Source organism: Brienomyrus brachyistius, chromosome 1 (assembly GCF_023856365.1).
Source record: "Brienomyrus brachyistius isolate T26 chromosome 1, BBRACH_0.4, whole genome shotgun sequence".
Classification (NCBI taxonomy): Eukaryota; Metazoa; Chordata; class Actinopteri; order Osteoglossiformes; family Mormyridae; genus Brienomyrus; species Brienomyrus brachyistius.
The window spans coordinates 10,371,105-10,383,049 of record NC_064533.1 but is presented as its reverse complement, the minus strand read 5'-3'; the positions used below and the strand labels follow the sequence as shown (position 1 = coordinate 10,383,049).

At 47.5% G+C, this 11,945-nt stretch overlaps 1 protein-coding gene across 4 annotated transcripts in view; it reads left to right on the top strand.

Annotated features, from left to right (window-relative positions):
- The window catches only part of col7a1l (collagen type VII alpha 1-like), a 62,307-nt gene that overhangs the window by 25,419 nt on the left and 24,943 nt on the right, over positions 1 to 11,945 (top strand). For all 4 annotated transcript variants that reach the window (XM_049019169.1, XM_049019186.1, XM_049019179.1 and 1 more), the window contains exons 35-64: positions 11 to 37; positions 1,008 to 1,061; positions 1,170 to 1,241; positions 1,479 to 1,538; positions 1,696 to 1,731; positions 1,853 to 1,897; positions 2,430 to 2,465; positions 2,827 to 2,871; positions 3,698 to 3,733; positions 4,111 to 4,146; positions 4,673 to 4,705; positions 5,607 to 5,678; positions 6,401 to 6,460; positions 6,543 to 6,578; positions 6,681 to 6,761; positions 6,943 to 6,978; positions 7,135 to 7,179; positions 7,909 to 7,980; positions 8,190 to 8,225; positions 8,467 to 8,496; positions 8,631 to 8,693; positions 9,244 to 9,282; positions 9,477 to 9,539; positions 9,713 to 9,745; positions 10,584 to 10,649; positions 10,726 to 10,770; positions 10,870 to 10,905; positions 11,054 to 11,080; positions 11,340 to 11,399; positions 11,591 to 11,653. In XM_049019169.1, the coding sequence (XP_048875126.1) occupies positions 11 to 37; positions 1,008 to 1,061; positions 1,170 to 1,241; positions 1,479 to 1,538; positions 1,696 to 1,731; positions 1,853 to 1,897; positions 2,430 to 2,465; positions 2,827 to 2,871; positions 3,698 to 3,733; positions 4,111 to 4,146; positions 4,673 to 4,705; positions 5,607 to 5,678; positions 6,401 to 6,460; positions 6,543 to 6,578; positions 6,681 to 6,761; positions 6,943 to 6,978; positions 7,135 to 7,179; positions 7,909 to 7,980; positions 8,190 to 8,225; positions 8,467 to 8,496; positions 8,631 to 8,693; positions 9,244 to 9,282; positions 9,477 to 9,539; positions 9,713 to 9,745; positions 10,584 to 10,649; positions 10,726 to 10,770; positions 10,870 to 10,905; positions 11,054 to 11,080; positions 11,340 to 11,399; positions 11,591 to 11,653 (1,443 nt within the window). The remainder of the gene's footprint in view (positions 1 to 10; positions 38 to 1,007; positions 1,062 to 1,169; positions 1,242 to 1,478; positions 1,539 to 1,695; positions 1,732 to 1,852; positions 1,898 to 2,429; positions 2,466 to 2,826; positions 2,872 to 3,697; positions 3,734 to 4,110; positions 4,147 to 4,672; positions 4,706 to 5,606; positions 5,679 to 6,400; positions 6,461 to 6,542; positions 6,579 to 6,680; positions 6,762 to 6,942; positions 6,979 to 7,134; positions 7,180 to 7,908; positions 7,981 to 8,189; positions 8,226 to 8,466; positions 8,497 to 8,630; positions 8,694 to 9,243; positions 9,283 to 9,476; positions 9,540 to 9,712; positions 9,746 to 10,583; positions 10,650 to 10,725; positions 10,771 to 10,869; positions 10,906 to 11,053; positions 11,081 to 11,339; positions 11,400 to 11,590; positions 11,654 to 11,945) is intronic.

Sequence of the window (11,945 nt, the reverse complement as noted above, 5' to 3'; positions counted from 1 at the left end):
TCTCTCACAGGGTGATCGAGGAGAAGCAGGCCCTCAGGTAGGTGGTGCTGTTCTGCAAAAATCCCTAAGAAAAATGAAACCTGGCTGTGTTGTAGGTGGGGCTGAAGGAAAATCCGCAGTGTTTACAGCCCTTGGCTGTTGGCTCATCTCCTCGCTTGCATTCTGCAACACAAGCAGGAGAGATGTCTGCCTGTTAGTCTACACAGAGGAACCTGCCCGCGCACAGGAGAGACTATTAGTCTGCACAGAGGAACCTGCTCGTGAGCAGGAGGTACTGTTAGCTTGTAGAGAGGAACCTGACCGTGAGCGGGAGCGACTGTTAGCTTGTAGAGAGGCACCTGATGTGCGCAGGAGAGACGTCTGCCTGTTAGTCTGCACAGAGGAGACAGGAGAAACTGTTAGTCTGCGCAGGGGAACCTGACACAAGCAGGATAGACATCTGCCTGTTAGGGGAACCTGCCCCCGTCTCTTAGCAACAGTGCCTGATCCATCCCGGCCACACAAGCCATGGTGTCTGATGCAGGAGGAAGGCGAGAGTCCCTTATTAACAGAACTGTTAATCTCTCTCTCTCTCTGAGTCTGTGTGTGTGTATGTGTGTCTGTGTCTCTCTACATGTCTGTGTGTGTGTGTGTGTGGGGGGGGGGGTGTCCTCCACACAGAATAATGTATATTATTTTTAGCCACTCTGTTGCTTTCAGTTCCCCCCATTGCTGGAAACATTCGCAGTCACAGCACCTTCCAATTGGTACTTAATGGCTATTCTCAAGGAAAATGTCACATGTCTGAAGTGCCGCAGAGTGGTTAAGAGTATAATCTGTCACGTTTCACAAGCACCCTGTGTCCATTTTCAGCAAGCGAGATCTGGATTTTATAGCGAGTGTTTTAAGTTCAGTGTTTAATTTGCCCAGGGCTCCCGCAGGTGACTCCATGGATTTTATGTCAGGAGAATATTGGACCGGCTCCGTTTGGCCATGAAAGCGACTCTCTTTTCTGTTTGGTTTCTCAGGGCTTACGAGGCAAGGCTGGTGCTAGAGGAGATAAGGGAGAGGATGGCAGAGACGTGAGTTAAGCCTAACATCACACCGGTTCGCTCCCAGAATTTGAGACAGAGCAACATGATGAAAACATGTCAGGGGAAACTGATGGTGTTCATGTCTGTCTTTTTAAGGGTCGGCCAGGGTTACCTGGACCAATAGGCATCGATGGCCTTCCAGGGTTGCTAGGGCAGAAGGGGGAGAAGGTATGTTCCTCAGGGCTGACCTTTTCCCTGAAATCCATGCGCCGTTTCTGCAGCTCAGCTGCCCTTTACCTCCGCCCTATCATTCTCGTACCTGTATCCCGTTTCATTCGTTCAAGTCCTGCGACTAACGAATAAACCCCAAGGAGAGCAGCTGGTCCTGCTGATAAGCGACGGAGCTAAAGGCGTCTCTGCATCGGGCTTTGATCGCCCGACTGTGCACTTTGTGTGTTCCCGCAGGGAGAGCAGGGAGTGAGCATTCCAGGTGCCCAGGGCCCACGGGGAGAGCCGGGGGAGAAGGTACGGTAAAGTCTGCACCGGCACCCCCCCACGTGAGGAAAGCTGGAGGTGTCCTGTGCACACTGGCGCATAACATTCACAGCTGCGTCAGAGACAAACATGCAAAGGACCGTCCTTTGCTGCACCAATGACATTGTGACGTGTCTTATTTTCCTAGGGAAGTCCTGGTCTGCAAGGCCAAACCGGCCCAGCGGTGAGATTTTATTGGCTACTACAAGTGGGCTTGTATCAAATGTAACAAATATGTGTACAGCCATTAAATACATAAATTATCTATCTGGCTGTCAGTCTACCTATCTATCTGTCTTTTGTAGGGGGCCATGGGGAACCAAGGAATGCAAGGAATTGTGGGTCCTCGGGTATGGATTCTAAACCGTCTCTGAACTATGTGATTCTCTGAATTGCCATCATTTTCTGAATCTCAGAATCCTTTTATGGCTTTCTAATGCCCTGGAATATCAATAACTTAAGACAGATATTATAGAAACCTCTTTAATGCAAGAATTAATCCATCACTCTCAGCTTCCATGGGCTTACTTAGAAATCGTCACGCCAATGCTACGCATGTTGGTTTGCACATATGCCTACAGGGCTTTTCAGATTAATCAATGAATGATGAATGACGACACACTGAGAATCCCCCCCCCCCCCCCCCGCATTTATTGCAATATCATAACCGCTGAAGGACGTGGCCCTCAGACTTACATGACCTCTCCCTCTTTACGTTTTAACCCACATGATTTATATGCCAAAAAGCAGCTCCATAATATTTTGTCTCACCAGTTTACATGCATCTTGTTTTACTCTCCCAGTAACTGCCTTTGGAAAGCTGGTATAATTTTACTGTGTAAATAATGCAAAAGTAATGCTTCGATATGTTTTAATGCTTAGGGCAAAAGGGGATTAAAAGGAGAGCTTGGGGAAAAGGTAAGATAAACATTTCAAATCAGATATAATATATCTGTATGAATGGGGCCTAAAGTGTGATCCAGTTCTTATGTATAATGAAGACACAGGTTAGTGTAGTACCTGGGGAAGCGTGCATGATGCCCCACACAAACAGTGGTGGCGGGATTCAGGCCCCCAGCCCTGGAGGTGCAAAGACACTCTGCCTCCTTCAGTCAGTTTAAAACCTTTTCCTTGCAGCTGTAGCTTTTCACCGAGCAGTCACTGCTGTGTAATGAGGATTCTGCAGGTTGCATCTTTTCGTAGCCTGTGAACCAAAATACAAATGAGAAAAGAATGTGTGACCTTCTTGATTTACTCCGCTGTTGTTCACTACTTTTAGGGTGCCAGAGGAGGGGTAGGACCTGCCGGTCCACAGGGGGCATCGGTAAGTACTCCCTTAGGGAGACTATACAGCTACACCAAGAAGCATGCCTCCACTAGCAGGAAGTCCTGCCTTTACACTGCAGGAAGTGTCCCCTACGCGTCTCCCTTGTCACAAAAACTGGGTCGTTGTGCTTCATTCCTGACCAGAGCCCCTGCTTAGCTCGACTCCTCAGTAGATCCAGGAAATCCTCTTAAGCGGTATGGATCTGCACGTGTCTCACGGGGCCCTCAGCAAAGCAGACAGGCTCCCGGTGCACAAAGCTTTAAAGCAGTATTTCTCAGGCTGATCCTCAGAGACCCCCAGACTGTCCACATGTCCACGGAGCTGGGAGGGAGCAAAAGTGTGGACCGTCAGGCTGGAAGATGGGAGGGAGCAAAAACGTGGACTGTCTGGAAGTCCCCCTAGCTGAGAAAAACTGCTCTAGAAAACAAAGATGGGTGGTCACCAGGATATGGCTGCCTTTGGACCAAATGCATTTTTCATTTGAAAGCTCTGAATAATCACTGCTAATTACGGTTTAAAATATCGATACTTATAATAATGTGAATGGGATTGTATGTATTTCTGGTACGACTTCAGGTACATCAGAGTGCCTCTTTTCGCATATCCCATCATGCTCTCCGTTTTTAGGCATGTACACATATATACGTAGTTGAGAGCGTAGCTCGGATTGTTCTGGAATACTGCATGAACATATGTTTTGATGTTATTGACGTGAAGAGCAGGCTCACTTGATCATTCATCTGTGGTCCTGCTCTGTACCTCGGCTGAGTACCAGCTGGTGTGCGGATGCCTTTCTCAATGTGTTTCTCTCTCTCACCTTCAGGGTGTCCCGGGCCCAGAAGGACAGAAGGGCAGCAAGGTAGATTCTCCATATGAGGACAGTGTGGCCTCAGTGCAGTTTGTCACCTCAAAGATATGAATCCTTTTCCATAGTGAAGTCATATGCTGAAATATTCCACTTTAATATGCCCACGAGTTGCTATAGTTACCTGCTAGGAGTAACTGTGCATGGTCTGCATGTGTCTGTGTGCATGTGTTCATGTTGTGCATTGGGGTGGCTGTGTGTAGTCTGTGTGTGTGTAGTCTGTGTGTGCGTGTCTGTATGCGTGAGCACTCCCCAGCACATGTATGTGCGTGTTTATGCTGTGTGTTGGGATGGCTGTTTATGGTCCTTGTATCATGGTACGTGTCCGTTGCATGTACACGTGTATGTGACTGACGCTGTTGCTTTCACAGGGAGAACATGGAGCTCCTGGGGAACCAGCCAGAGGGGTAAGCAATAGCGATGTGATGATATATATATCGCATGAGACGAGACACGATATTGGGTTAATGAGAACGAGACAATATTTTAACAATATAACAATATAAAATTTCAAAGAGGAAAAGCGCCCTTTTATTTAATTAATTTTAAAGACAAAAAATGCTAAATAAAGCATTTCGCCATTTATATTTTCCACCGGGTACCAAAATGCTGCCACACAAAAGATGTCTGGGGCATCTACTATGGTCATTTCGTCAGACGCCGACCTGCTTACAGCAGCTGATTTGCAGCGCCTTCGCGAGACCGCTGTTCACTCCTCATGTTGTAATATTGCTCTGGTACAGCCCCTGGTACTGCGTGTGCCATGCCATCTCCTGCAGACCCTGGTACTGCATGTGCCATGCCATCTCTCGCAACCTCAGTTACGGTCACTCCCAGTCCAGTGCGGCTGAATAAGCAGAACCTATCCTGAAATCTGATTTTGCATTATGCATGAATGTGTGCAGAATAGATTTTTGCTTTGTTTTATAACAGATCCTTGGACCTCCTGGGATGAAGGGTGTCCGGGTGAGTTCCTTTTGATCATTCCTTCTTTTCCTTCAGTATTTCCTTACTCTCAATTAGGTAGCAGTCCAGTGTTTGGGTAATGTGATGAACATCAGTAATTCAGATTTATGCAGAGCTGTTGCAGTGGACTTTTACCCAAACTGCAAACCCCTTGTAAAAGTGTCAGGTCCCTCAGGAGTTTCCTCAGTGCTGGTTTGGGTTGGACTCTGGGAATGTCTCCTGTCTTCCTAATGTGAAGTTCAGATCCCTCTGAACGGCATAGCTGGCTCCACGCCGAGCAGCCTTCCTGAGGCTGTCCGTCCCGCTCCCTAAACTGGCTAACAGCCGGGATAATTGTTATGTTTATCATGAGGCGACAATGCCGGGGACATTCCGTCTGCCTGATCTGAGCAAACAAGCGCCACGCATCCGGGGCCCACCTGTCAACATGCCACCTTTCCTCAGGACATACAACCCTCTGGGCACCACGCTTTTGAACTGTGAAAAGAGCCAGTGGGCACCAAGCCAAGTCGCCGTGAGGCATCAGCGAGCCTCTCTGTGGTCCCTGTTTTTGTCATCAGCAGAGGTGGCGATTTCAGGTCCAGAGAGTACAAATCCAGTCCAAGATTTTGTTTCAACCATCTAGTTTAGTACTCTGTGACTGTGATTCTTTATACTCAACTGGTTGGTTGAAACAAAATCCTGGTCTGGATTTGTACTCTCTGGACCTAAAAAGTCCACCTCTGGTCATCAGATGTAGTGTCACCACTGCAAAACTGATTGTTTTTCTGGAAACTATTCTCATTCTTCCACGAAGTGACACTGACTATCATTCACGTTGCTTGTATCTGGGTCTTCCTGCCATTTATCACCTTTCAGTTTAGCTGATCCATCGGCTTCACCTCATGTCTCTGTGCTTTAGGGTGACATTGGACCAGTGGGACCCGCTGGGGCACAGGGCACCAAGGGGGACCAGGGAGAAAAAGGGGAGATGGTGAGACCTCTGGCTACTCTTTGGCTTCCAGGCAGATGTCCCATGGGACTGCCACAGGAACTTGTCAGTAAACATCAGCAAGCCAGGACTTCTGCACTCTCTAAAGCAGTGGTTTTCAACATTTCTGTACCTCAAATCAATTTTTACTGTTCCAGCTCAGTCGCCACTATCAAGCATAGGTCTAAATTAACACTATGACCAAACGCGCAATGCACTCTGCATTTTAATGCCAATCAATGCTTATCACACAAATCTGATTGGATGTGCCAGTGAATTTTAAATTAAGCATCTGCGGTTTGGCTTCGTGGATTGGGTGAGTGTTCACTGACTTTTCACTAAGCGGCTGCAAACTCGAGACCTGTTTATATAGATTAATTCTAAGACTGGGGCTTGGAAACTTGATCGTGGATCAGCAAAAGAGCTTGCTGGTTTTAAAATGCTTACATTTCCAACTCTGCCTCGCGGCCCTTTCAGAACTTGCTGCGACCCAAATTTGGGTCATGACCCATAGGTTGAGAATCGTTGCCTTTATGTATGTCACCCAGGTAGTCAACTCGCTAGCAGAGTCAGTGGTTCACAGCCTCAACGTACCGTCTTGGCTGCTCACCACGTTAACCTGCCATCTCTGGTGTTCACCCACACCCCCTTGGACCGCATACAGCATGAGAAACCCTAACCCTGCTTCCAAATGGGACTAATCGCTCGTTCCTTTCGTTCTGAAGGGAAGTCCGGGCTTTGGGATTCCTGGACTGCAGGGACCCAAAGGAGAGAGCGGTGAGAGGGTAAGAAGCACCACAGCCCGTGTCTCGGCTGATAGGTTATATTTGCTTTTGTTTTTTTTAACTTGTTGGTTTTCCTTTGTAGGGAAATGTAGGCTTGTCTGGAAGACCGGGACCCAAGGTGTGTTTATTGATGACATCAGTAGCTGAAGCTCATAATGCAGCAGACCACTATTAGCTTAAGAGGCAGTATTAATAATGATGTCATTCACCCTTTTTCCAGGGCCATGATGGAGTCAAAGGAGAAAATGGAGATATGGGTCCACCAGGAAGCCCTGGAGATCCTGGACTAAGAGGTAAAGATGTAAGTAAATCTTGTGAAGCCATTACTGATGTGGAGGGTTTGCTGCAAAAGTGCATTGAACATGAACACCTGTTCAGGTCGTACATTGATCCATGTTGGGCTGCGTCCTGCCTTACAATGTATCCCTGTTTCGGATACTTCTGATGTTTGTGGGAATAAGACCTGTTGACCTTCTTTTCAGGGTGAACTTGGACCCAAGGGAGAGCCAGGTGCCAAGGTGAGTAGCAAAGGGGCCTTGCTCTAGTGACAGAGGCCATGAAGGTCATTAATAAATCTGTTATTCTTTAAATTCACTGAAGAAAGCTAATTCAGTCCCTGCAGTTAGACCCCAGGAAAGTGTACCGGCCTGCTGACCTGCCTTTCCCCCCCTTAGGGAGAGATGGGCCCCACCGGCGAGCCAGGGGACAGAGGAGTGAGGGTACATCTCTTTTTGTCCTCTTTCTTTCTTTGGTTTTTCTGGGACAATGTCACCTCTCCCATAGTCAACAGGAGATCTAGCTCCGAATGGAGCTACAGTCTGAACTTTGTCATCCACTAAGTGGAACAAGGCATTCGTGTGGTTGTGCCGCTGGCAATAAGGGACCTTTAAATTGCGTGTAAAGAAAGGAAGTGTGTGTGGAACAGCCTATAATGCGTCCAGGCACCTACCTTTAAGAGATCTAGACACCTGCCTTTAAGGGATCCAGAGACCTGCCTTTAAAGGCTCCAGGAACCTGCTTTTAAATAGCCCAGGCACCTGCCTTTAATGGGTTCGGGAACTTGCCTTTAAGTGGTCCAGACACCTCCCTTTAAGGGCTCCAGGCCCCTGCCGTTAAGTGGTGCAGACACCTGGCTTTACGGAGCCCAGGCATGTTTCATGGCCTTGCCTGATAGAATTGCGATGGCCCTCCGCAGTGCCCCATTTCCTGGAGCCGACCTCCATCCAGGCTTATAAAGGCTCTCCAGTTATGGCAGCATGGAGAGCTCACTGTGACCGACTACCACTGTCATGCTTGTGTCATAAGACTAAAAAAGTTGTTGAATGCTGCCCATCGCCTCCAATTGCTGCCTGAATGGTGTAACGGAATGTAACTGAGGTATTAGGGTTGCAGTCTTCTTTCGGGATTGGCTTGATGTGTGGGTTTTGTGGTGTGTATTCTGAATACAGGGTCCAATCGGCCTGCCCGGTCGCATTGGTGACCTGGGAGAAAAGGGGGATACTGGGAAAATCGGTCTTCCGGTGAGTGTATATGATCCAACAAGCTACGTACCATGCAAACTAGAAGGATCTGTTAATGGCAGTGAAGGTATATGTCTTTAGGAAGCATTATGAGTGTTTTCTCAAGTCAATATCCTTGGCCCAAAATGGGGGTTTTTTTTGGCATCTGTTAGTTCGTGGCATGTGGTCCAGAGCTCCTGCTAATGTAATTTTTTTTCTTTGCGTTTAAGGGCGCAGAGGGACCCAAGGGCGAGAAAGGCGACCCTGTGAGTTATGAGCATTTATTCACAGCAGAGAGCTGGTGTGCAGTGCCGTGTGCAGTTTGTTTGTGTCACAGGACAGGCACTGTGTACCAGCTGGAATCCCAGTGACTATATGATACGGCCCCATGCTGACTCACGTGTCAGTGATCCTACCCTTTATTTATTGCTGATTTAATTAAGCAAACTCAATTACTCAAACTGTTTACCCCTCTTTTACACTGTGCTGATGTGTGTCTCCTGTCAGGGACGTCCTGGCTTGCCAGGTCCCTCTAAGGTAAGATTCCCCCCAGCTGCAGCTGAAAGGTATCTTATGGCCTTGCAGGCACCTTTATACGGATATGCATAGCTCTGCCCTCTCTGCCCAGTATTCCGGTGACGTGTTTCTGAGATGCCATCCTGTTCCGGCAGGGTGAGCGTGGAGATCCTGGCCTGCCGGGCCTCAGAGGAGAGAGCGGGATTCCGGGGCCCAGAGTGAGTATGCACACTTACAGGGACAAGGTCGTGGCCCGTACAGTACCAGTCAGTTTGGATATATCTATCCATAGAAAGTTTGTTTTATTATTTTCTACATTTTACAATAATTGTACAGACATCAAAACTGTAAAATAACATATGGAATTATGTTCTGACTAAAAAAAAGTATTAAAAAAAGAATAAAAAATTGCTTTGTGGGTGGGGATTCAGAAAGTTGTTGGTTCAAATCCTCGGGTCGGCAGAGTGACCCTACCCTAAAACCCCAATTGCTTCAAGGACTAGCTGACCCTACTGTCTCCTCCATGCCATGAGGTCACCTACTGGGATGCTTTTCCAGCTGCCCTCCAGGACTTCTCACACATAAGCTGAGCACTTATTGGTTGCTTGTCCTTCATTCTCTGGTCAAACTCCTCCAAAACCATTTACCCTTTGTTTAGGTCAGGTGTTCAGGTCACATGGTGTGACACTCTATCACACTTCTTTGTAGGCAGCTTGGCGCATCCAAACTTTTGACTTGGACTTGTAATAAACACGCCTCTCCCCGCAGGGCCCTGAGGGGAAGCCAGGGCCTCCAGGACACCTGTTGGTATGTATCTCCAAGCCCACACCTGCACTGCTGCTCCCCAGCACCTCTGGCATGATGAGAATTCCAAGTCTGTAGCAGTTGTGAGGCCTGGTCAGGCTTCTGTAGTCTGCCTCCACGCAGCATGTGGCTCCGTGTTCAGCATGTGATTTTTCATCACGATACACATACCCCTGGGTGTCTCCCTTGCCCTGCAGGGCAGCGATATTGCCCTGGGACTAGATGGCCTAACTGCAACACCGGGTCAGCCGGGCTCCAAGGTGAGACTCCGTCCTGCCTAACTCCATGTATCCTCGATGCCCCACTGGAGGTCGCATCAGTGTGTCCCTTCAGGGTTTCCGTACACTGCTTTACTGGAATTCCTATGTTGATCCTTTCTTATACTCTCTGGCCCTCGTGTCACTGCTCTGTTGTCATTCCCCGCTTCCTTCAGGGTGACCCAGGGAAGAAGGGAGTGCCAGGCCTGGTAAGTGCCCCCCCCCCCCCCCCCACACACACACACACACACACATCCACCCCACAAAGGTTCACTTACTCTGTAATTTCGGCTAAAGACACACATTTAACAGGAGCAATGTGCAATTATGCAAATAATTGGACTTTCTCATTTCTATAAAGCTTAAGTTTAATGTAAGACTGTAATCACCAGCACAATATAAACTAATTACAAATCAGGTCACTTATATGTTCAAGGAAACTATCCTTTTTCCGAGGCTATTTTTCACCCTAATCGTATACATGATTGAATGCTATGATTAATTCTTATAATAGCTTCTTTTACGATTTAAAAAAAAAATTCTTTCATACTTTCAAATGACGCTTTACAAAATAACTTCATCACAGAAAGTTTTTCTTATAGGTATTACAGCATGACAGATAAACAAGGCAAATTACACAAAGTTTCTGCACTCAAAAAAATGCTCTAATAGCAGAAAATACTGTAAGGTAAAAACCCTGTAACGTTCTACTTCTTGAGTGAGATTGACAAACGTACAAATGTGTCTCACTGCGGTAGTTGAATCTATAAGCAATCCGCCAATGACAATGCAGAATTTGGGATCTAGATATAGCTGTATCTATAAAGAATAAACCAATGACAAAGCAGGATTTGAAATCTAGATATAGTTGTATCTATTAGGAATCTCCCAATGACAATGCAAGATTTGTGATCTAGATGCAGCTGTGCCTTGAAGTTATCCACCAATTAATGTATCTCTAAGGAGCCTACCAATAACTGTACAGTAGTTTGGGTGTAGATACGGCTGTGTTCATATAGGATTCACCAATGACATCTGTGTTTACAGAAAGGAGAAAAAGGAGACCCTGGCCGTCTTGGCATAGAAGGGATACCAGGCCTACCCGGAACCCCGGTGAGTGTGGCTCCTCCCCCCCCGCCGCGTCACATGTCTGAATCTCAGGTTTGACTTCTTCTCCTGTGGCATGCAGGGTCGCCCAGGTGTGGACGGAAAGAGAGGAATCCCTGGGAAGGATGTGAGGAAGGCTTCATTTTTGGGGTGCATGGTTCTTACAGTCCGTAGTACAGGGCACTGACCACCCGCTCTCTCTGTGTCTGTCGTCCTCCGCCTTCAGGGTGAACCGGGACCGCGAGGTGCCGCTGGAGAAAAGGTATTGTTAGGGTGGGGCCAACATGAGGTCGAGGTGGAGGATTGCTGCATGAAAAATGCTGCTTTTAGTTTTTCTCTGAAAACCTGAAAACTCTGAAAACCTGAAAAGTCTGAATGTGCAGTCAGTGGCCTGTCTCCTATTTCCACAGGGTGAGAAGGGAGAGCCAAGCATGGAGGTGAGAGCTGCTTCTTAAACTCAATACCCTTCTGGCGATCATACGCACCGAGCAGACAGCGTTTGAGTGGAAGACAAGCCTATGTTTTTTTGCTAGACATCTTTTCATGTGATCTTGGCTGTGGAATAAAGTTCCGTCACCTGTCAGAAGATTTTTTTTTTGTAACAAAAATTGTTCAGTAAAAGATATTTCCAGAATTTCTTCTTGAACTCGCACCGAAGTCTATACCGGTAACTGTGACGCCCGATTTCTCATCTAGGGAAAGGAGGGCAGGAAAGGGGAGCCTGGACCTCCTGGGTTGCCCGGGACTCCCACACTGGTGAGTCTGCAGCTGACGGCCCAGGGTCTCAGCCAGCGGGGTGGCAAACAAAGATAATCACCCCATGATCCTGACCAGGATAAGTGGATGGATGGATGGATGGATGGATGGATGGATGATTAACCATGTGCTCGTTCTCTGTTTGATGGTGGTAAGCCGCTGAAAATTAACTATTTAATCACCACCCCCAGAATGCCACCCTTGATGATCTGAGGCAGGCCTTCCCTCTGTCCATGGGGCCTCCAGGGAAAACCGTAAGTATGACAGTAATAGGTATCCCACTCTGTTAATACATATGCTAGTCAGCAGGTGGCGCTTGGTTGGGTACCTGGGGCATGAGTTGCAGACGTACATCTCATGTGACCTTGTATCGACATGCAGGTTTGTCAGCGAGTTGCCTTGACATGTCTAACTCGCTGACAAACCTGCATGACACTTAATGGATACATTCTGACTATTTAATTTCAAGCTTGTTCGGCAGACATGTAGGGAGGGTCTGAAATGTGTGTCACGTCTGTAAATCATGCATGATCTGTCTACTCTGAG